This window comes from Rhinopithecus roxellana, chromosome 17 (assembly GCF_007565055.1).
Source record: "Rhinopithecus roxellana isolate Shanxi Qingling chromosome 17, ASM756505v1, whole genome shotgun sequence".
In the NCBI taxonomy this organism is placed as follows: Eukaryota; Metazoa; Chordata; class Mammalia; order Primates; family Cercopithecidae; genus Rhinopithecus; species Rhinopithecus roxellana.
The window spans coordinates 6,803,449-6,828,279 of record NC_044565.1 but is presented as its reverse complement, the minus strand read 5'-3'; the positions used below and the strand labels follow the sequence as shown (position 1 = coordinate 6,828,279).

Sequence of the window (24,831 nt, the reverse complement as noted above, 5' to 3'; positions counted from 1 at the left end):
ATCTGATGGTTTTATAAAGGGGCATTCCCCTGCACAAGCTCTCTTCCCTCCTGCCATGTAGTATGTGACTTGGCTCTTCCTTCATCTTCCATCATGATTGTGATGCCACCTCAGCCATGTAGAACTGTGAGTCAATTCAATATTTTCCTTTATAAATACCCAGTTTCAAGTATGTCTTTATTAGCAGTGTGAGAACAGACTGATACAGAGAGGCAGTTTAATTACCCTTCTCTTGAGTATGGACTGGACTTAGTGACTTTTTTCTAATGAGTGTGTTACATGGTGAACACTTCTGAGACCAGGTCATAAAAGGCATTGCAGTTTCCTTCTTGCTCTTAGAACACTCACTTGGATGAAGCCAGCTGCCATGTGATAAAGATATTCAAGCACTCCAGGCGGGTGCGGTGGCTCAAGCCTGCAATCCCAGCACTTTGGGAGGCCGAGACGGGTGGATCACGAGGTCAGGAGATCGAGACCATCCTGGCTAACACGGTGAAACCCCGTCTCTACTAAAAAAAATACAAACAACTAGCCGGGCGAGGTGGCAGGCACCTGTAGTTCCAGCTACTCGGGAGGCTGAGGCAGGAGAATGGCATAAACCCGGGAGGCGGAGCTTGCAGTGAGCCTGGGTGACAGAGCAAGACTCCATCTCAAAAAAAAAAAAAAAAAAAGATATTCAAGCACTCCTGTGGAGAGGCCCACATGCTGAGAAACTGTGGTTTCCTGCCAATGGTCTGAGTGAGCAATCTTAGAAGCAGATCTTCCAGCCCCAGTCAAGCCTTCAGATGACTAAAACCTTGGCTGACATCTTTCCTGCAACCTAATCAGACACCCTGAGCCAAACTCTCCAGCCAAGCCAGTTTTCTTATTCCTGACTCTGTCTTTGTTAAATAATATTTTTGTTTGTTTGTTTGTTTTAGGCTGCTAGGTTTGCTGATAGTTTGTTACACAGCAATTAGTAACTAATACACCTTGACATCACTATTGGCAAGTTTCCACCCCTGTTGTTTTTTTTTGTTTTCCGCTGTCTTCAGTGGGTATGCTCTCATCCAAGCAAATATCTCAGTTCTTCATGGGCTTTATATGCCCTGGAAAGTGTCACAGCCTACAGAGAAGCAATGTTCCCCACGGTGACTTGGGACCATCCTCACCTTTTTGAGTATGGCAATAACCCTGGAGGTAGATATGGCCTCTGCTCTTGCTGTAGAGATGAGGACTTAGGGCAGGTGTATTCACCCATATGAGTATGTAAGCAGAGTTTATTATGGTAAGATCATAAATTCCTTTTAGGGAGACAAATTTAGTAATAATTAAAATAACTGATATTCACTTGGTGCCCACTATGTCCCTAGAATTCTATAGCACTTCCTACAATGTGTTCTACGAGACTCCAATAAAGAGATAATGAGCAGCAAGCATTCCTGGCAGCTTAGGGTGGTGTGAAATCACGCTGAGAATCCTGCCTCTCCTCAGGTCCTGGTAATTTCAGGGCCCCTCCCTAGGCCTTAGTTAAAAGGCTGAGGCATCCTTGGAAGAGCAGGCAGACTCCACGGATCCCACAGGGAGAAAGGAACATTCTGAGGTATGCTCTGGGGCACTGGTGGGACTGGAGCTCTCTCCTCATTTCAGACCCAGAATCTCCTGGTCTGTGGAGGCTGTTCACATGCTGGGGGGCTCAGTGTGGCTGCTTGGCTGGATGAGACAGAGGATGTGAAGAGCCAGGTTGGCATCTAGCACAAACCCAGACACTGGTTCTTCCCACTCTGTCTTTCTCAACTCTCCTTCACTTTTCCTAGGTATGTAAAGAAGACATTAAGAACACAGCAAAGGCCAAATTTACATTGACCTAAATCTAAGGCTGGTTCAAGACCTAAAATGCATGTAGCTAGCATGGCTTTCCCAACCCAGAGAGAAAAAGGCATGGACTCAGCTCCAACAGCCCGGCCTAATGAGTGCAGAATATGCTGTGAGGTTTTAAATTTGCTGACAAGAAAGGTTAACATTTGTTACACATTCACTGTGTCAGGCACAGTGTTAAAAGCAATATAGCTATTATGTCACCTCATTGTCACATCAGTCCTCTAACGTAAGTGCTATGCTTATTCCCACTTAACTGATAAGACAAAATGAAAATTAGAGAGGCTAAGTCACCTAAGGTCACAAAACTAGTAAGAGATGGACCTAGTGTTGGTATTCTTGCAGCTTGATTGCATACTGATTCACACCCATTCCCCAATATGAAAAAAAACAAGCTGTGTAATGCTTATAAATTCACACATTTGGAATAGAAGGCAGAGCTGGAGGCTGGGGGAATGAAGGAGTATGCACAGAGGACCAACAGGCTTTCTAAGAAGATAATAGAAACCAGCCGGGCGTGGTGGCTCACACCTGTAATCCTAGCACCTTGAGAGGCAGAGGTGGACAGATCACTTGAGACTAGGAGTTCAAGACCAGCCTGGCAAAAAGGAAGAAACCCCGTCTCTACTAAAAACACAAAAACTAGTTGGGCGTAGTGGTGCACACCTGTAATCCTAGCTACTTGGGAGGCTGAGGCAGGAGAATCACTTGAACCCCAGGAGGTGGAGATTGCAGTGAGCTGAGATCATGCCACTGCACTTCATCCTGGGCAACAGAGCGAGACTCTGTCTCAAAACAAAGGGAGAGAGAGAGAGAAGATAATAGAAACCAACAGAGCTGGTGCAGAGACAAAGGGGTGCCCCATGGCAGAGTGTGGCACACTTTAGTTTAGACGGAATTTATCACTCCCTGGAGTGACTTGTAGTAGCTGAGGACATCCGTGAAAGTGCTTCCTGGAGTAGGAGTGATGGTGTGCCTGCACAGACACAGCCTCCAGGGAGCTGTGAGCAGAAGGGGACCTTCAGCTGCACCCAGGACTCCCTCTCCAACCCAGCCACATCAGAGGGAAAGGGTGCCACTTGGCTCATAGCGCTTTCGAGAAACCTTGGATGCCAGTGAAGTCAGGGGGAGGCTGTAGGCCAAGGTTCACAGCGCTGCAGCTGGGAGCTGAGTCAGAGGCCAGTGGCTTTGTTGCCTGCACTCAGCCCCGTGGCACCCTCTGCCTGGGAAGCTGGGGAAGGGTTAGGTGCACAGGCCGGAATTTGAGAGAGCATGTGGGCAGTCCACAGGGCGGGTGAGGCTCCGGGTGTGTGTCACACCCACAGTTTCTGCTGACTGAGTCCCAAAAACAGAGCCAGAGCCACCGGCAACTTCCGTACCCCAGATCCACATTCAGGTGCTTTCCTCGTCTGTGCCTCAGAGGCCTTCAGAGCCTGCGGACTCTTCTCCCCCGGATTGTGTAGTTTGACCATTCCTCTCCAGCAGGAAATTGGAAATAAACCCAATGTGTAAGGGAAAAGCCAACAGGTCAAAAGACGCACTGGCCTAGCTCCATTCTCCCTTATCCTGCGCTGGCTCCTCCAGCGGGGCCTGTCACTCTCAGTGTGCCAGGCTAGGATCTCCCGGCAGGGGGCGCTCTCCACCAGGCTGGATCGGGAGGCCCCGCTGAGATGATGCACGGCCTCCAATTCAACCTCTCTTCATCTTTTTCTGTCTCTCTCCACAAGGATTTGCAGCCCCTCACCCAAGTAGCGAGCATCTAAAGCAGGACTAGACGGGGCAAGGGAGCTGCACAAGGGCTACCCCTGAGAAAGCCCCAGCTCTCCTTGGCTTTCTCAGTGATGTGTGGCTTTCATGGGCTCCTCAAAAACAGAAACTAATTTTTTAAAATTATTATCTGTCCCTTTTTGCTGTTTTTGATAACTTATTTATTCGATAGATATCTGCACGTTTACATCTTTTGATATTTCTTTATATTGTTATTAAATGTAGTAAGATACACATAATATAAAAATTACCATTTTAACCATTTTTAAGAGTACAGTTCAGTGGCATTAAAGACACTCACAATGTTGTGCAACCACCACCACCATCCATCTCCAGAACTCTCCTCGTTTTGCAAAATTGAAACTTTGTACCTGCAAAACAATAACTCTTCACTCCCCTCTCCCCAGCGGCCCCTGGCAGCCACCATTTTACTTTCCATCTCCATGAATTTGACTGCTTTAGGCGCCTCATGTACGTGGAATTGCATAGTAATTTTTTTGTTATTAATTTATTTCGCTTAACTTACTTTATTTCCAAGTTTCGTCCATGTTGTAGCATGTATCAGAATTTCATTCCTTTTAAGGCTCTATCGTGTGTGCACACATTTTCTTTATTCCTTCTTCTGTCCATGGACACTTGGGTTGCCATCACCTTTTGGGTGTTGTGAATAATGCCGCTATGAACATGGGTGTTCAAATAGCTTTTCAAGTCTCTGCTTTCAATTCTTTGTGAATATACCCAGAGGTGGAATTGCTGGTTCATATGGATAATTCTATGTTTAAGTTTTTGAGGAACAACCATACCGTTTTCCACAGTGGTTGCACTGTTTTACATTCCCACCAACAGTGCACGAGGGTTCCAATCTCTCCCCATTCTTTTTTTTTTTTTTTTTTTTTTTTTGAGACGGAGTTTCACTCTTGTCACCCAGGCTGGAGTGCAGTGGCGTGATCTCAGCTCACTTCAACCTCTGCCCTTCAGGTTCAAGCGATTCTCCTGCCTCAGTCACCTGAGTAGCTGAGATTACAGGCGCCTGCCACCATGCCCAGCTAATTGTTGTATTTTTAGTAAAGATGGCGTTTCACCATGTTGACCAGGCTTGTCTTGAACTCCTGACCTGCCTCGCCCTCCCAATTTCCCGTATACTTTCAGGTATAGATGCTCCCAAAGTGCTGGGATTACAGGTATGAACAACCATGACTGGCCAATATGGTGTATTTTTATTTTCATTTAGTTCAAAATATTTTAACTTTCCTTAGGGCTTTCTTTTTGGCCCATGGATTACTTAGAGGTGTATTGCTTAATTTCTAAATATTAAGCAACTGACCCCTTTATCATTATGGAACGTTCCTTTTCATTCTTGAAATTCTTCCTTTTGGCCGGGCGCGGTGGCTCAAGCCTGTAATCCCAGCACTTTGGGAGGCCGAGACGGGTGGATCACGAGGTCAGGAGATCGAGACCATCCTGGCTAACACGGTGAAACCCCGTCTCTACTAAAAATACAAAAAAAAACTAGCCGGGCGAGGTGGCGGGCGCCTGTAGTCCCAGCTACTCGGGAGGCTGAGGCAGGAGAATGGCGGGAAGCCGGGAGGCGGAGCTTGCAGTGAGCTGAGATCTGGCCACTGCACTCCAGCCCGGGCGACAGAAGGAGACTCCGTCTCAAAAAAAAAAAAAAAGAAATTCTTCCTTTTATTAAATCTGCTTTGCCTGATATTGTTATAGCTACTGCAACTTTTTTTTTTTTGGTATTTGCATGATACATCTTTCTCCACCTTCTTACCTTTAAACTATCTATAGCTTTATATTTCAAGAGGGTTTTTTATAGACATCATATATTTAGGTCTTGCATTTTTATCCAATCTGACAATTTCAGTCTTTTACCTGGTGTGTTTTTATCATTTACATTTAATTTGAGTATGGACATGGTTGGATTAATATCTACCATCTTGCTGTTTTCTATGTGTTCCATCTGTTTTACATTTATTTTTCTTCTTCTGTCTTCTCTTGAGTTAACATTTTTTATTATTCCATTTTATCTCTTTTATTGACTTATTAATTATACCATTATGTATTTCTATTGGTTAGCCCAGGGCTTCCAATACATGTTCTTAATTAAAGTTTACCTTTAATTTTTTATACCACTTTAAGTCTACCACAAGGATCTTACAACAATATATTTCCAATTCTTTCTTCCTACACTTTGCATTATCATTGTCATTATCCAGAAGGCTGGGGATAAAAACATTTCAAAGATCACAATACTGTTCTCACTGTCTGGCATGGAAAACCTTATCATTCCCAAGGCATTTGTTACAGTATTCAGAAGGACTTTGCTTAAAGAATGCAAAATCACTAGACCTAAACTAAATGCTTTCTTGGTTCAACCTATCAATTCCTAAAATCAAGTCCCAAATGGATCAGATTCTTGCCAAATGCCTTAATTACACTCTGGAATTAAGCTCAAGAATATTCATAGTACAAGTTGAGCCTGCCTAGTCTCAAAATTCAAAATCTGAAATCTTTCAAAATCCAAAACTTTTTGAGCACCAACATGACACTCAAAAGTCAGGCTCAAAAGAAATGCTAATTAGAGCATTTCTAATTTTGAATTTTTGGATTAGAGATACTCAACCTGTAATACAAAAGTACCCAGCACCCTTGGCAAAATGGCTGACTTTGGGACTGGCACAGAAAATACACAAAAGCAGCCTAGAGCATGTTGTCGTAACAAAAAGTAAGGAAATAAAAATAAAAAATAAAAAAAAAATCCACGATGTTTGGTATGTCAAAGAAACACAGGAGCTAAATAAAGTCCTTCCAATGGCCAAAGCTGGAACAATTTAAGTAGCAAAATAAATAAAGTAGCATTGGATTGTAATTTAAAATATAAAATAAGTATCAGTGAGCACCAGCTGACTAAATAAATAAATAATAATTAATCTCGCATGCAAAAGAATTCCAAATAATTTATTTCGATATCCAACTCTCAAGAAATTGCAGCATAACCCTCAGGCTTTAAGTGTGGGCTACACATAGTAACTTTCCTCTAATGAATATAGTATGGAAATGGGGGTGAAAGGGTAACTTTACAGTGGAGAAACCTAATAAACACTATCTCAGCCAGGTAATCAAGATTAACATCAGCAGTAATAAGTTATGTTGACAGTATATATCTTTGATATGATATGTAATAAAAATAGTACTTTATCTCTGTGATCTCCCTCCCCCAAACCCATAACCCTAGTCTAATCGTAAGAAAAACATCAGACAAATCAGAATCGATTTACTCTACTCCTCAAAACCATCATTAAGAACAAACAGAGCCTATGAAATTTTTATAGCAAAGAGGAGTCTAAGGAGACATGATGACTAAATGTCTTATCCTTGATGGAATGGTGAAACAAAAAAAAGATATTAGATAAAAACTGAAGAGGCTGGGTGCGGTGGCTCATGCCTGTAATCCCAGCACTTTAGGAGGCCGAGGTGGGCAGATCACGAGGTCAGCAGATGAGACCATCCTGGCTAACATGGTGAAACTCTGTCTCTACTAAAACTACAAAAAATTTGCTGGGCGTGGTGGCGAGAGCCTGTAGTACCAGTTACTCAGGAGGCTGAGGCAGGAGAATGGCGTGAACCCAGGAGGTGGAGGTTGCAGTGAGCCAAGATCGCGCCACTGCACTCAGGCCTGGGCGACAGAGTGAGACTCATTCTCAAAAAAATAAAAAATAAAAAAAATAAAAAATAAAATAAACCTGAAGAAACCAGAATATAAACTTTACATAATAATAATGTGTCAATATTGGTGTATTCATTGTTACACATATGCAAAACTAATGTAAAATGTTAATACACAATCTTGGCACTTTTTCTGTAAATTTGAAATATTTCCAAAGTAAGAATGCATTATTATGCATTAAAAAAATACCTAGCAGCTAACACAGTAAAATTACAGTGTGTGACATCCAAAGCTTACCAGACAGGCAAAGAAACAGTAAATTCAGACACAGTATGAGGAGAAAAATTAATCAAAGCCAACCCAGAACTGACACAGATGTTAAAATGAACAAATACACATTAAAATGTTATGTCTCAATTATTTATATTTAATAATTTAAATAGAGACATGAAAGATTTTCAAACAGACTCAAGTCAAACTCCAAGATGGAAAAACTGCAATATCTGGAATGAAATATACACTACATGACATTATCATACAGAATAAATTGTTAGTGAATTTGAGGACATAGAAATAGAAACTGTCCAAAATAAATTACGAAGTGAAAAATAAAAATAGAAGGACATACGACATATATAAAAACAAAGAATCAGTGATATATGGGACAACTTCAAGTGGCCTAATACATGGAATTCTTAAAGGAAAAGAAGATGGTGGGAACAAAACTTCTTTTTTCAAATCTTAGCCAAATATTTTCTAAATTTGATGAAAACCATAAACACAGGTTCAAGAAGACTGATGACCCCATGCACATGAAGTGCGAAGAAAACTACAGCAGCAAAATCATAGTCAAATTGCTCAAAACCAGTGATACTGAGAAAATCTTAAGAGCACCTGGAAGTAAAAGGACACAATGCATAAAAATAAATAAAAATAAAGATGACAGCAGATTTTTTTGTCAGAAACAATATAAGCAAGAAAGCAGTAGAACAACATATTTGAACTACTGAAAAAAATGTGGTCAATTATGTTTTTGCAGTTACAGCCAGCAAAAATATCTTTCAAAATTAAGATAAAATAAATGTCTTTTGAGACACACACAGAAAGAAAACAATACTGTATGGAAATAAGAGTTTTAATACAGAAAGTAAGCTCCAGAGATGATAACTATATTCACACATATGTGAGATTTTTAACTTAATATTTAAATCCCTTTAAAAGATAATTGTTTAAAAAACAATAACAAGGTTAATTAGGATTATAACATATGTGTAAGTAAAATGAATGCTAATCATTCCTCAATAAAGTTGATTTTTTTTCAAACCCTGGAGTGCAGGATTAAGGGATGTAGCTAGCTTAGACATTCTAGGAATGACCTATTATGTGGCACTGAATAGTGAGAAGCCCTGGAAAGGCAAGAAGACTCCTGCCCTAATAGAGGTTCCATTCTGGATACAACAACACAGGGTGCCAGGTGAGTGCACAGGTGCCTCAGATACAGCCCTCAAAACACTTCAGCCACTGAAATGCGTGGCTGGTGTCAGAGGCACCTCCTGGTGGTTGTCCTTATGAGGTGAAGTCCTGCTCTCTTTCCCCCGATGTTCCACATCAGATGTCCTTTGTCACTACTGTCAGCTCCCTAGAAAAAGCCTCCCAGCATCCTTGAGGGCAAAGTCACCCCCTTTCCAGGTACTGAGATCTCTTCACCACCATCCCAGAAGGTCAACCCATTTTAAAAATTCGATTGTTAACTTGATAGGCTGAGGCAGGAGGTTCTCTTGAGCCCAGGAGTTCAAGGCTGCCTTGCACTATGATTGCACCTGTGAATAATCACTGCACTCCAGCCTAGGCAACGTAGGTGAGACCCTGTCTCTAAAATAATTAGATTGTTTAACTTTTTATTTGTCAGTATACCAGTTCTTTATATATGTTGAATATCAGTTGTTTATCAGATATATGTCTGTGACTTGCTACTTGTTTCCTTAACAGTGTCATTTGATGAGCCTAATCAGTAAGTTTTTATCTTAACAATGTCTAGTTTAACCTTTATTTTCTTTCATGGTTATTTCTTTCTAAGATCTGCCTAAGAAACCTTTGCTCACCCTCAAGTTTAAGAAATATTAGCCTTTTTTCTCTAAAAGCGCTAAGGTTTTAGCTTTCATGTTTAGGTCTATAATTCACCTCGATTAAATTTTCAGTATTATGTGTGAGGTAGTGTTTCAGATTCATTTTTTCTCATGGATATCTAATTGTTCTGGCACAGTTTGTTTCAAAGGTATCTCTTTCTCCCACTGGATCACTTTGGCATCTAGGTTTTCTATTCAATTTGATTGTTTTATTTATCACTCCTTATGCTGCTAGTAAGACATTGTCTTGATTTTTGTCATTTTGTGGTACAGTTAGTGATTTCTTGGATCATCTTTTTCCAAGCTTGTTTGGTATTTTCTTCTTTCTTCTTCTTCTTTTTTTTTTTTTTTTTTTTTTTTTTTTTTTTTGAGACAGAGTCTTGCTCTGCCACCCAGGCTGGAGGGCAGTGGCTCAATCTTGGCTCACTGCAGCATCAACCTTTGCAGACTCAAGTCATCCTTCTGCTTCAGCCTCCCAAGTAGCTGGGACCGCAGGTGCAAGCCATCATGCCCCACTAATCTTTGTGTTTTCTTAGAGATAGGATGTAGCCAAGTCACCCAGGCTGGTCTCAAACTCCTGAGCTCAAGCCATCCTCCTGCCTTGGCCTCCCAAAGTGCTGGAATTACAGGTGTGAGCCACTATGTCTGGCCAGCTTAGCAATTTTAACCAAAAAAAAAAAAAAAGCCTAGTGTTATTATGGTAGAGATTTCATGTAATCTATAGACCAATTTGGGGAGAACTGACATCTTAAAACTATTGAGTCTTTTAATTCATAAACATGATATATAACTTCAATTATTTAGATATTCTTTAATCTCAGCAACATTTTGTAGTTTTTGGTGCATAGGTCTTTTACATACTTCGTTAAATTTATTCCTAAGTATTTTAAGGTTTTGACGCTATGTAAATGGATTTGATTTTTTCTTTCATTTTGTAACAGCCTGCTACCAGTATATAAAAATACAATTAACTTTTCTATGAAAAACAGTATATCCTCCAGCCTTGCACTTATTAGTTCTGGTAGTTGTTATGTGGATTTCTTTGGATTTTCTATATAAACAATCATATTATTTGAGGACAATTTTACTTATTTTCTGATTTTTATTTCTTGTGTATTTTTAGCAGACTTCTCGAAACGACTAGGACTTCCAGTACGATGTTGAACAAAAGTGGAGAAAGCAAACATTTTTGACTTGTTATGAATCTTAGAGAAAAAATCAATTCTTTCACCATTAAGTATGAGCTGTAGACTTTTTTTTTATTTTTATTTTTATTTTTTTTGGTGGACGCTTTTTTTAACATGTTGAAGTTTTCTTCTATTCCTAGTTTGGTGGGAGTTTATATCCTAAGTAGATGTTACCTTTGGCCTAATACTTTATCTATTAAAAGATTTAGGTGGCATTTCTCCTTTATTCCATTAATACAGTTCTGCTTTACAATTCTTGTCTGGGCAATTTCAGCATTGGTCTTTATTGATGATCTTTATTCTTGATGCAGAGTCACATCTGTTACCTTATTCTTCAAGAAAAACTATTGGATTTTCTATATTGTGCAACTTCAGCCTGCCCACCTTGTGAAACTTTAAAAAAATGGGAAATTGACCCACGCAGATGATTTTCCCCAAGTGACTACTCCCTCCCTCCAGGGTCTGCCTGCATGCCTTGTCTTATGCTTATTCACCAGTGTCAGCAGTTTCCCACCCCTTCCCTATCTGATCCAGGTTTTATAGGTGTTTTTGTAAAAGTCCTGATCCAATACAAGCCAACTCTGTAACACAAAAAGAAACTCATGCCTTTCTGTTTTAAGAAGGTGTCTTTTAATGGAGAATTAAATTCATTTAAATAGACTGTGGTTTCTGAAACATGTGGATTTATTCCTACCATGCTTTCATTTTTTCTTTCCTTTATTTCCTGATACCTCTTTTTCTGTTCCTGTTTCTCCTTCCCTTTATGCCTTCAATTGGATTGAGTAAGGTGGTTTTGTTTGTTTTTCCTTTGTTCATCTTCCCTTCTAGTTTGTAAGTTATATACTCTCTGTTAATTTGATACATAATGGCTAGTATACTTATTTCTAGGCCTCTTTAGATCAGAAATTTGTGTGAGCCTAAGATTGTAATATTGTAAACTCTATTTTATCAGTTCTCGTTGACTTAACTAAACACAAAGGTCATCAGTACTCTAAGCCGGGGAACTGTGCCACAGTGAGGGTGGTTGCAGGGGTGGGATAGTGGCCGCTTCCTGGAGTATTTGGTTTTTCCCTCTTTGGGTGTTCCTGGGTTTTGTGACTGGGACACACTGGGGACCTTTTTATCTTATATCTTAGTGAGGGGTCAAGCAAGAGCAGGTTCAAATGCTCTGTGCCTGTCTCATCCCTCACAGCAGACACCGACTATATCCTTGGACTCTCAAGATGACCAGAGTGAGTCTCATATCCAGGGGCCAACCTGGACTATGCTGATATCTCAATCTAGAGAGAGGAGGCTGGATGCAAAAACCCAAGGCCACCCTACTTTTCCTTCCTTTTCATCCCTTAAACATAAAGGACAGAACCCATGACGACTTGCCTTCACTCTGGTGAGAAGAGGACATGGGAAAACATGGTTAATCCAGTCTGCAACTGACAGTCTCCCACTGAGTCACTCTCATTGTAGAATCCATCACCTGCAACAAGCAGGTGCCTGATGGAGATAAGGCAATGAGAGGACAGCCTCTCTCCAGGATGTCTCTGAATTAATAATTGGCTCTGCAGCTCAATCTTTTGTCCTCATCTCTGTCTCTTTGTCTCACTCTCCTACCACTAGTCCTTGGAACCATGAAGTTTACATCTTTTCTCAGCTCTGTGGGATTATACCTTCCAAAAATAACTAACTCCACAGGCTCCCATCTGAGCCTCAGGCTTGAAGTCATTACTATTCTGTATCTGCTCCTACATTAACCAACTTCCTCCGTGAGTGGCCAAATTGGACTGAGACTTGGGGATGTCACTCAGAACCACCCATCTCACTCTGCACAAACTACCACAGTGGAGCAACTAGCAGTCACAGCTGTACTTGAGATCTCCTGCCAGAAAACTACTTACTTTTCGGAACTGGACCTTCTAAAGAGGAAGCACGAAGGAGAGATTTGCTGAAAGCAAATGGGAAAACCTAGAACCATTTCAGACTTCCTAGTATAAAGGCTCATCTATCTTCACAGAAATAGAAGTGGTACAGGATGAAGTCTGATCCAGAATCACCATAGTAGGCACTGGGCAGATATCTGAGCCCAGTCAGCGGTGAGGAGCACTCGGGAACTGGGAGTGAGGATCTGGTCCAGGGGTCTTGTTCTCAGAAGGCCTCTCTTTCAACAACTTGTAACAAGAAGAAAAGCATCATTGCTGTCTGGAAAGTGAAAAGTCCAGATCCCAAACTACCTCCTGGCCCAAATTATCAGTACAATCTGTTCTCTGGAAATACCTCAGTCCCACTTAAGGTTTTGTAAATTCCAGGGAAGAACCTTTTAAGTTATCATTTAACCTAAGGAGGAGCAGTACTACCAGACTTCTTCAAATGTCAGCATCAAATGCTCGTTAAAAACTCCTGTTATTCAGATCTGCCCTAATTGTAAAGCATCAATTAAACTAAAGAAAGACACATAAATTATCTATGCAAATTTAGTAGTATCAGCCACCCATTTCTTTAATTAATCTGACCTAATTTCAAATCAACACATAAAATGTAGTACATAATTCGATGAGAATTTACCTCTACAGCATAGAATCTGATGGTTCAGGTCAATTGCCTAAAAAGTACTTACGTGTGTACAAAATGACAGAAACCATAAAAGGACAATCATAAGGATATAGAAAACTCCTCTGTCATTCATATTATGATATAAAGACTACAAAATCAGAAAGTAGTATAGACCAATTGGATTTTTTTTTTTTTTTTTTTTTTTTTTTTTTTTTTTGAGATAGAGTTTTGCTCTTGTTGCCCAGGCTGGAGTGCAATGGCGTGATCTCAGCTCACCTGCAACCTCTGCCTCCTGGGTTCAAGCAATTCTCCTGCCTCAGCCTCCCTAGTAGCTGGGACTACAGGCATGTGCCACCACGCTGTGCTAATTTTGTATTTTTAGTAGAGATGGGGTTTCTCCATGTTGGTCAGGCTGGTCTCGAACTCCCAACTTCAGGTGATCCACCTGCCTTGGCCTCCCAAAGTTCTGGGATCACAGGTGGGAGCCACCATGCCCAGCCTCAATTGGATTTTCTAAATGAGCTGGCTCTTCTAAAAAAAAAAAAAAACCCACAGGTTGTACTCTCTACTCTATTCTAGAGAATCCACAAAGAAGTATCAGGGAACTCCAAGTAACAGGAAAGTGACTTTATGCTGGGAATACCCCTGGGGCCTGTGACAGGGAAGGACATGGACAGGTGGACACACAGCCTCATGGACGTTGAGAGCCATAGATACCTTCATCTGTGGTCGCTGATCCACACGGATGCTCACGCTCATCATGGGGAGGTACAGAGGGAGCGGATACCTGGTTCTTAAGCACTTCTGAGCACACCTAAGAGTCAAAGGAGAAATTCAGAGCCAAGGTTCCCTCAACTCCACAGTTTTGTCTGGATCTTAGCGCTTGTGCTGCCACAGTTGCTGTGACTTTATTATATTCCCCAGACTGGAGAATCGGAGCAGCGCAAATTCCCTGCAGGTGGAATGCAGGCAAGATAGGCAGGCTACACAGGGCAGTGCCGTCCTAGATTTTGTCTGGCCCAGATGCAGTCCCTTCTGACTGGCTGAGTCACCAAGGCTGGGCCTGCGACATCATCCATCTCCCTTAACACCAGGAAATGAATATCTGGACTCTCAGCTTAAAGAATCAGAATAAGGCGCTCTGGGCAGGATCAAATGCTTATTCATTCCATGGCTCACAGGCTTCTGAAAGCCTGAGTTTGGCCTATCCAGGAATTGAGCTATTCTGGCACCCACAGAAATGTGTTCTTACTGGGGGCAGGAACAGGAAATTCCCGCTCATTACTGACTTTGTCACCAGCAAGGACAGAGACTAAGGCAAAATCTCCAACCTGGAAATGAAAACTGAGCTTCATATCAAAGGTTGGGTGCCCTCAGCTGCATTCATCAGATATTTGGTTTTTCTCTCTGAGCGAAAAGAGAGAAGATGCCATGGTGTGTATCTGAATAAGCCTTCCTAAATTTCCTATATTTATCTCCTTAAAGGAGACTCAGCACCCACTTTATGAAAAAAAAGCAAGATGTTTTCAGATAAATAAAATGAGGGCATGGAACGTGACTAATTAGTTTTAATCTTTTTTATAACAATACATGCATATTGCTTTAAAAATAATATAGAATCAGGCATGGTGCGGTGGCTCACACCTGAATTCCAGCACTTTGGGAGGCGGAGGCAGGCAGATCACTTGAGGTCAGGAGTTCAAGAGCAGGCTGGCCAAAATGGCAAAACTCGTATCTACAAAAAAATAAAAAATATTATGCGGCCATAAAAAGGGATGAGTTCGTGTCCTTTGTAGGGACAGTGGATGCAGCTGGAAACCATCACTCTCAGCAAACTATCGCAAGAACCGAAAACCAAACACCGCATGTTCTCACTCATGGGTGGGAATTGAACAATGAGATCACTTGGATTCTGAAAGGGGAACATCACACACTGGGGTCTATTATGGGGAGGGGACAGAAGGGAGGGATGGCACTGGGAGTTATGCCTGATGTAAATGACGAGTTGATGGGTGCTGATGAGTTGATGGGTGCAGCACACCAACATGGCACAAGTATACATAGGTAACAAACCTGCACGTTGTGCACATGTACTCTAGAACTTAAAGTATAATAAATATATATATATATATAACCCAGGTGTGGTGGCACATGCCTGTAATCCCAGTTACTTGGGAGGCTGAGGCAGGAGAATCGCTTGAACCTGGGTGGGGCGGTTTCTGTGAGCCAAGATGGCACCACTGCATTCCAGCCTGGGCGACAGAGCAAAAGAAAAACAAAAAAAGAATTGAAAAGTGCAAAATTACAAACAACAGAGCCCTGCCCATTTCTTCCCCACCAAATCCCACTCTCCTGATGCAACCACTTGCCTTCTTTTATCCCAATCCTCTGATCCAGTCAGGAAAGGCATTGTCTATGCCAGAGACACAGCTTCATCCTGGGAATCTTCACACCCCTCCCTGAGTGAAGCCACCATTCTGTGACTCTTGGGATTGCCATCTTCATAGTCTATTTCTCTTTCTGACTCATTTACTTATCTAACCCATTTATTTACCATCAAGGCATCTAGGTATAAACATCAAAATATTTCTCTCTTTTTTCCTTTCCTTCTTTTTTAATTTCTACTTTCGATGTTGCTATATTTACTTGCTTTTTGTCTCACTGGATATCAGGTCCTCTAGCAACATCCCAGTCAAACTTCACAACTTTCTTGTTATTATTATTATTTTTTTTTCAGAAGAACTTCTCAAGATGGTGGGCATAGGCGAATGGGTCATGTTCCCCTACCAGTGCTGAGATGTTGGGGACCAAGAAAAAGCATAGGAAAGGATAGGAAAGGCAGAGTTCTGGCAGCACTGGCTTTGGGTTTGCAGAGAGAGGGGTTCCCACACTTTCTGTTACAGTCTGATTTCCTTCGGTTGCAGTACGCAGTGTGTGCAGTTTCTTGGACAGTGTGATTGACCATCAGTGTCACCCTGCCTGTCTCCATCATGAAGCTCTCTCAGGAGCTGAATAGATCCCAGGTTCAAATTCTTTTCATGGTTGGACATCCCATCACTTGACACATTGATCCCTTGGGAAAAATCTCATGGTTCCAACCCTTCTACCAAGCACTGGCTTCTTTGCATGGAGTCATGAGAGTCTTCCGTCTTCTACACTTTAAGTGTCTCAAAGTTCTGAATTGGGGTGGGAGTTTCTGCCAAGTTCTTCCAAGGAATGTGACCACACAGTTTCTTTAGGTTCTGCTGGTGCTGGGAAGGTTAGAGCCTTGTCTTCACATATCTCTAGAGTACACCACACTTCAGTAAAATCACATCAGGGTCTCCCTGGACTCCCTCACCACACACTGCCCTGGCCAAGGAGCCAAGGTGAGCCTGTGGGTCTCTAGGTGCGGCAAAGCTCCCAGTCCCACTGCCTGTTTGAGTGATTCATTTGGGAGGCTCCATCCTGGATATGGGATAGGAGAGCATCCCCTGGCCCTTCTCCATGAGGAGGTTAAGAACTCGCCTCTCACCACAAGGGATGCCTGTCCCACAAAGCATCCCACTCCCTTTTTCTCTTCCCTGTCTTCCTCTTATTCATGAGATATTACATACACTTACTTGTTTATCAAAAGATACTTCTTAGTTCCCATAAGAGGTCAGCACCATTCTAGCCATTGAACACATAGTTCTCTGGCCTCATGACAAAACAGGTTCCCTGGCCCCACAGAACTGGCACTTTGGTAGTGGAGACAATACATACATACATACATACATACATACATACATACATACATAAATACATACATACATACATGCATACATACATTTTCCAAAACCATGGAAACATACATTCTATGAAGAAAATAATTAAGGAAAATAAGGGGCTAGGACACGGGTGAGGGACTCTTGGAGATAGGCTGGCTGGGGAATATCTTTTGAGAAGTTGTCTTTTTTGCATATGCATGGAAGAAGCAAGAGAGTAGACCACTTGTTGACCTGGGGAAGCCTATTCCTTCAGAGGAACAGGAAAGGCTCCTTGCAGGCAAGGATAAGCTTGCAGGGCAAGAAAATCAGCAGAACCCAGTGCATCCAGAGCAGGGAAGTCAGATGGGCAGGGACAGAAGGCAACAGAAAGATAAGAAGGACCCAGATCATGTGGGCTTGGTGAGTGCTTCGGTTATTATTTGGGGTGTAAAGCAAAGCTATTAGAGGGTCCTGCGCAAGCATGAAAAGAGAAAAGTTGCCATGCTGTGTGGTCTGAATAAGCCCTCTTAAATTTCCTCAGCCTCTAGGGAGGTAAGAACAGAAGCAAGGAGACTATTACAGTGCTCCAGAAGAGAGGGTCAATGTTGGATTTCAGAGAGCAGAACCACAAAGAGTGATTGGGAGTGGGACTGACCAACAATATTTAGTTTCAAAAGTAATGATTTTCTTTCCTAGCCAACGTTGAAGCCGAGTCTGATTCCTAATTCACAGTTAGGAAACCATGAGACCTCCAAGTCCTCTCCTCTCCTCTCCTGGACACATTATAGATTTTTCAGTATCCACGACTGAATGCAAGACTGTGTTCCGGCTAGTGCAGCATGCAGGAGACTATGACCCAGGGGGGGCATGTCACATAATGGTTAAGAATAGAGAGATTTGGCTTCTAACTTGGCTAGATTTCTTAGTAACTGTATGACTTTGGGCACATTCTGTCATCTCTCAGAGCCTCTGTTTTCTTACATGAGAAATAAAATTAATGGCCCCTAAATAGTTGTGTGTGGGCGCATTGACTCCCGCCTGTAATCCTAGCACTTTGGGAGGCTGAGGCAGGGGGATTGCCTGAGCTCAGGAGCTCGAGACCAGCCTGGGCAACACGGTGAAATCCCTTCTCTACTAAAATATAAAATACCAAAAATTAGCCCAGCGTGGAGGTGGGTGCCTGTAGTCCCAGCTACTCGGGACGCTGAGGCAGGAGAATCACTTGAACCTGAGAGGTGGAAGTTGCAGTGAGCCGAGATCGCGCCACTGCACTCCAGGCTGGTGACAGAGTGAGAGCAAGACTCCATCTCCAAAAAAAAAAAAAAAAGAATTGTGTGTGTGTGTGAAGATTAAAAGGTTACTCAGGTAAAGTTCTTATAACTTTATTAGAAACAGAATAAGCGCTCAATATTTGTACAATATAAATGTGACATAGTGGGTGTGTATAACTCCTGCAAGGAGTACTGTGACTGGCCTAACATCAGATGCAAACACAGCAATGACTTCATGCAGTTTAGTGGGTCAAGAGAGCCACACCTCTGCCTCCAAGGGAGACACACCTCTGCCTCCAAGGAAGACCAGTAAAGGCGTTCTCCTCAGCTCAGCAACTGGCCTAATCCAGATTTTCTCATTGCTGTTTTCTGATGTTGGCTCTGCTCTTGTTAATCAGGAAATACAGACCAGTCATGCTTGTGTTGCTCCACTGTCACTCATCCAGAGCCTCACAAGACCTATGGGCCGTATCAGCTTTCTTGCCAAAATGAACACATCCAGGAGCAGGAGTGAATGTTCTTTCCTTGGTCATTAAGGGGCCTGGAAGTCCTGGACCAGCTTTTCAGAACACTTACATGCAGCTAGAGCCTTGACTTTGAAACCAGGGACAAGGGCATCTCTTGCTAAAGGTAACTTCTACTGCTCAGAACCCAGGTATGGGGAACTTCTTTCACGTCTCTGTGTTTAGCCTTAAGGTGCCTCTGGGAGTCTTGTCAAAGGTACAGAGTACTGAAGGAGCCAGGGCTGCTTACAAGCGTACAGGTTGGTGATCTGCTTACCCACTGTGTAGGGACAGCTATTGAATCAGACATCAAGGATCCTGAGGGAAGGAGGGTTGTGAATAACTGGTTCTCATTGTGGAGGGTCTGTGATATTCTTGGGGACTGTTCTGGTGCCCTAACTAGAAAACCAGAGGCAGATGACCCCTAATAGTCAAAGCACCTTGTGGGGCCCACCAGTGGCCATGTGCGGGATCCTTACAGATGTCTCTTTGGATGAGGAATGGAGGAAGATGGGCTCAGTGAGCAGGTTAGCTACCAATTACTTAGGAGTGTTCAGCTTCAAGTGAGGAAAAGTGGTGATTAACCTGCTGTGTGGAGGGCTAAAATGGAAATACACACACACACACACACACACACACACACACACTCCCTCCCTCCTTCCTCTCAACCCAGAGACGCAGAGCACTAGAAGGTGCCTGTGGTGATGTGTTGGAACGTCCTAACAATCCCAGATGCAATGAATGGAAAGCATGCCAAGACCTTCACAGCCTGGAGAAGCAGGACTATGCCAGCCACAGCACAGAGGGGAGCTTCCATTCAGGGTTTTCTGGCCTTGAAATATGCTGTACCCATCTTATTCTCAAATATGCATCTGGGAGAGGCTCTCAGGGCAGGTCTCTCTAAAGAATTTTTACAGTAAAATTTTAGGGGGAGAGGAGAAAAAAGCATAACATTTTTCTTCTCTCCTTCTCTCACATGGCCAAGTGTTAACAACCTCCTCACTACCATCTGATCTATCTGGTTCTCTTCACAACAGGCTCTGAAGACATCATGAACCCACAATGTAAGTGGTGAATTGCAAATCAGCTTGGAAATATCTCCACCTGACCTCACCAAAGACAATAGGATGGAAGGACCCCTACCATTTGCTAAGCTATCAATGTATTTGCTCTTGCTAAAACACTCAGTTCATACAACAGCCTTTGAAAATCTCAGAGCATCTAGCTCTTTTATTATTATCTGTATTTAGAATTGCTTATTTATTTTGATAAGAGGATTTTTAAAACAACATACTGATAACTAATTTAAATATTATGGGGTTTTGTTACCACCTAGACATTTTATCATTCAGAAAAAGACAAGTCACTAATAGCCCTAGGAAAAGGTGAATCTTGCGACTGGAATTGCACGTAGATCCTTTCAGATGCTTTGATTCACAAACTAGCCCCTGCCCTATTTCCCCTCCATTTATCGTTATAGCCACTACTTCTCAGAGCAATGAGACTCTCTCCAGAAACTCAAAAGCCATTAATACCAGGATGCAACTGGAGTCCTGAAGTTGATAACCTCATGTGTATTCTGTGCATTTTTGTCATCTGGCAGGGGAGGCAGCACCCAAATCCTATGCTATTCGTGATTCTCGACAGATGGTGTGGGTCCTGAGTGGAAATTCTTTAATAGCAGCTCCTCTTAGCAACAGTGTTAAGCCTGGTGAGTGACAATCAAACCCACTGTTGCTTCTTGAGGTGATGCCAGCTTCACCAGGAATGAGGCTGAACTTGCACAAGCCTGGCCCTGGACCTCGCCCACGTCTAGGCACCAGCCCAATGGCCACAGGGAAGGTCAAGTGAGAAAGGGTACTATGATTCCCTTCCACAAAGGAAATCCCGTATCTAGAAATGAGGGTGTTAAGGGTTGACAGCTCCTCTTACCAAAAGAAAATATCTTCAGATTAGAAGGGCTTATCCATTCAAATAACAGCTAGCCTTCTCCTTGGAGTTTCTCTCGTTCAGGTTCCAACCGTTGCTACGTATGTCCTCAGATTCAAACTCCATCATCTTTCCACCACTAAACCTACCCTGCTTTCTAAGTTGGCATCATCTTTTCTAATAATGGGGAAATATTCCTTCCTCCCATCAAAAGTCAGTCCATCTCAGTTTCTTTCCCTGTATCCAGAACTTCAACATTTAATTCCTCACTTCCCTGCAAATTCCACCTTTGTTTACTGGATCCTTTCTATCATTGTCAGACATGCTGTAACCTTCTCTTGATTCCCACATTTTCCCCCTACCAACACTTTTTCTTATGCCAATCATAGCAAAACTTCACAAGAGCTGGCTGCATAGTTTGCATTCTAACATCTGGATTACTCTGACTACTACTCCCCCCAACCTCCTATTTCACCCATGACCTTCAAATACTCAAACCCAAAGGATACTTCTTGGTCCCCATGCTATTTGGCCCTCAGCTCACTAGTGTAATGGACCATTTCCTTCCTGAATACTCTACATCTTCTCCCTTTTTATTTTTTAAATGGAGTCTCTCTCTGTCACCCAGGCCGGAGTGCAATGGCGTGATCTCAGCTCACTGCAACCTCCGCCTCCCAGGTTTCAAGCAATTCTCCTGCCTCAGCCTCCCGAGTAGCTGGGATTACAGGTGCCCACCACTGTGCCTGGCTAACTTTTGTATTCTTAATAGAGATGGGGTTTCACCATATTGGTCAGGCTGGTCTCAAACTCCTGACCTCATGATCCGCCCACCTCAGTCTCCCAAAGTGCTGGGATTACAGGCGTGAGCCACCACGCCTGGCCCATCTTCTCCTTCTATAAGAACATTACTTCTCCTGAGGTTTGCTGGCTCCTCTTTTGCATTTTCCTTTATGACTCTCTTTTGTCTCGGAAATCTCCAAATGATGATGTTCTTCAGGGCTCAGCCAGTCATCACTTACAAGCCCTGTGAATGGGCAACGAGCTGATCCTTTGGATTGATGAATCACTGCTATGCTCATTCACTCTGCCGTTGACACTTGCAACACAGAACTCCTCTCTCAATAGTTTACTCATGTCCTCTTGATGTCCTCTCAGATACCTCTAACTTCATGTATCCCAAGTAGAACAATGGATCTGTCTTCTCAAAACCGCTAACGGTCTCTGTTAGTGGCATTTCTGTCCACTCCATGTCCTCAAGCCAGAAATACAGGAGATATCCTTGATTCCTCCTTTCCCTCACTCTCCATCCAATCTATTAGCAAAGACTGGTAGGTCTATGTGCAAAACATGCCTGATTTCTAAGATAACGTCATCTCTTGCCGGGACCACTGCCATTACATTCTCACTATCCCCCTCTCACTTTATTTGGGTAGCCTCCATCCCATCTCATGTTGTGGCCCATGAGATAGAAGCTCCACACTTTTATCTCACAGGCCACATCTTAAGCGTATGACCACATTTTGCTGCAAGGGTGGCAGGAAATTTTACTTTTCTTTTTGGGAAGCGATGTGTCCTAGTGACAACTGGGGTTCTGTTATTAAGGAGTAAAAACAAAATAGGTTTGAGGGGGTGATGGAGGGTCTCTACCACATGACTGATGGGAGAAGCCTGTCACTATTCCCTGCCTGGGAGCAGTAACTGAGTGTCAGACCAGTAAGAATGAAACATCTTCTCCATTTTCCTTTGTGTTTCCAGTTACTCTTCATTTAATAACTTGCAGAGACACAGAATTCAGTGATAAGAAAAAGGGTAATCTGGTTTACCTGGGAATCAAGGGAAAAGATCTCTGTCTCTTCTGTGCAGAAATTCAGGGCAAGCCTACTTTGCAGCTTAAGGTGAGTGATTTTGCAGCTAATGAGAGAAGTACTGTCAAATGGACTTTTTATTTCATTTAACATGTTACTGAATAAAAATAATATTCTTGCAATCCTGGGTTATTCAATGTAAGGAAATAATTCTGACCTGACTGATCCCCAAATCTACAAATGCTGCCTTTGGAATGGATATAACACTTCTTTTAATGTCAGAGCATAGATCCTCTGAAAGATAGCAAGTACACTCACAGGAATGTTTCAGAAAAGCCAAAGAACAGTAGTTTCTCCATTCTCAGTACTGATTAACTGCCTTCTGGAAATCCTCTAAGATGATGGGATGCTGTCACTACAGCAAAGGCCACTGCACAGCAGAGGAGACAAAAAGAGATTGTGAATGTGAATTTTGAAGATTACATGTTTATGGTCTGTGTATCATAAACACATAAATCTTACCAAGGCAATATTGTAGTTATGAAGCTAATCCTTCTGCTGTTGATGGAAGTTGTAATGCACAAGCCCACTTGGAGGTTGAGAATGCAGCAAGACTGGCAGGAACCGGCAGACAAATGCATACCAAAAGCACCAAGAGAGAGATTTAAGCCTCCCTCTGTTCCAGGGAAGACAATGATGCTTCAGAGAGTCAGAGTACCTTGTGTCACAGGATCCCGGAGTGGAGCCAGGCTGTTGGAACCCAGCCAGTTCCCTGTTTCACAGTCTAATGTCCTGCTTCATCTGCCTTTGTCCCTAGCCTCTGTCCCTTCCTTTGGGGGCAGCAGTCCCTCTCCTGTTATACACTCAGGGCTGAGTTACTTTAGCTTCCTCCTCCCACCCTCCTCTCTAACAAGCCTCTTTTCCACCCCCAGGAGAAAAATATCATGGACCTGTACAGGGAGAAGGAAGCACAGAAGCCCTTTCTCTTTTTCCACAATGAAGAAGGCTCCACTTCTGTCTTTCAGTCAGTCTCTTACCCTGGCTGGTTCCTAGCCACCTCCTCCACATCAGGACAGCCCATCTTTCTCACCCAGGAGAGGGGCAAAACTAATAACACTAACTTCTACTTAGATTCTGTGGAATAAATCCAGCCTAGGCTGTGGATAGAGAATCAAGCTGTTAGAGTCATCTTAACAGACCATCATGTGACCAGCACTTCAGTCCATCCATAGCTTACCTCATTCTTACCATCCAAAAGCCACCTCCTCCTCCAAACATCCATTTCTGTACCAACACCCTCACTTGAATTTCACTATCCCAGATTAAAACCTAAGAATCACTTTCCATTCTTTCTTGATCTTACCCCACCATCCACTCAGCTGCCATGCCCAGTTTAGTCAACCACCCAAATGCTGCTTCATGCAACCCTCCTTTCCTATTCCTTTTGCCAACCCATGATGTAGAGATGTGGATTCATGACATTTTTGTTCATACAACTTTTTCAATAAAAGAATAAGATGCATTAATTTTTTACGTGTTTATTATGAACATTCTAATATGTACCCCAAAAATAAAGTGAAAGAATGGGATGAATGTGAAATTGAAAGTTTGCATGTCTTCATAATCGTAATGAATTCTTAATGTCATTAGTTAATAATTTAACAGTGTATACACTTAACCCTTTAACAACACGATTTTGAACTGCACAGGTCCACTGAAACAGTGATTTTTTCAATAAAAGTTACACCAAATGTTCCTGCTTCTCCCACCTCCCACTCTAACTCCTCCACCTCTTCTGCCTCTCCATCCCTGAGACAGTAAAAACAACCCCTCCTGTTTCTTCTCCTCAGTCGATGTGAAGATGATGAGGATAAAGGCTGTTAGGATGATTCACTTCCACTTAATGAATAATAATAATATGTTTTCTCTTCCTTACGAGTTTCCTATTAACATTTTCTTTCCTCTAGCCTACTTTGTTGTAAGAATACGTTATATAATACATATAACATACAAAACATGTTAATTGACTGTTTATATTATTGACAAGGCTTCTGGTCAGCAGTAGGTTATTAGTTAAGTTTTTAGGAAGTCAGCAATTACACATGAATTTTTGACTGTATTGCTACTCCCATGTTGTTCAAGGGTCAACTGTACTTTGGTTAGGATAAGTTGCTAACCGTGGAGATTGTAAACCAATCCATATTTTAAAAAATCATTTATATTGGTTTTAATTTCTTTCAGACAACTTCTAGAACTGGGTTTTTTTTTTTTTTGTTTTTACTTTATAAAGTAGCTGGAAGAAGAAGCATCAGCTATGACACTTTCTTGTTATTATTCATGTTTTCTGGAATTTTGTTAGTATACATTCAATCTACAGCTCTTTTATAGGGATATTTTAAAGCCAGTTGTCCATTTTGTGAGGGTTATTTTAATTAAAGTTT

General features: G+C 42.2%; 1 protein-coding gene across 5 annotated transcripts; it reads left to right on the top strand.

Moving 5' to 3' along the window:
• The first annotated feature begins 1,547 nt into the window (after positions 1 to 1,547).
• On the top strand, positions 1,548 to 23,901 carry IL36B (interleukin 36 beta). Of its 5 annotated transcripts, none has more exons than XM_010366058.1 (5): positions 1,548 to 1,582; positions 19,642 to 19,720; positions 20,260 to 20,367; positions 22,341 to 22,480; positions 23,323 to 23,901. In XM_010366058.1, the coding sequence occupies exons 2-5, from the start codon at positions 19,708 to 19,710 to the stop codon at positions 23,533 to 23,535; spliced, it is 474 nt and encodes a 157-aa protein (XP_010364360.1). In that variant the 5' UTR covers positions 1,548 to 1,582; positions 19,642 to 19,707; the 3' UTR covers positions 23,536 to 23,901. The 5 variants fall into 5 exon arrangements, with proteins under 5 accessions (XP_010364360.1, XP_010364363.1, XP_010364361.1 ...); XM_010366061.2 differs by lacking the exon at positions 1,548 to 1,582 and adding an exon at positions 18,634 to 18,783 and having other exon boundaries at positions 19,694 to 19,720; XM_010366059.2 differs by lacking the exon at positions 1,548 to 1,582 and adding an exon at positions 18,634 to 18,783.
• The last annotated feature ends 930 nt before the right edge of the window (positions 23,902 to 24,831 follow it).

Excerpts from the sequence above, each read along its gene's own strand:
- IL36B (XM_010366058.1), top strand. Across the intron at positions 20,368-22,340 it reads TAGCAACAGTGTTAAGCCTG|TTACTCTTCATTTAATAACT; the intron begins GTGAGTGACAAT and ends TTGTGTTTCCAG. Across the intron at positions 22,481-23,322 it reads AGCCTACTTTGCAGCTTAAG|GAGAAAAATATCATGGACCT; the intron begins GTGAGTGATTTT and ends TTCCACCCCCAG.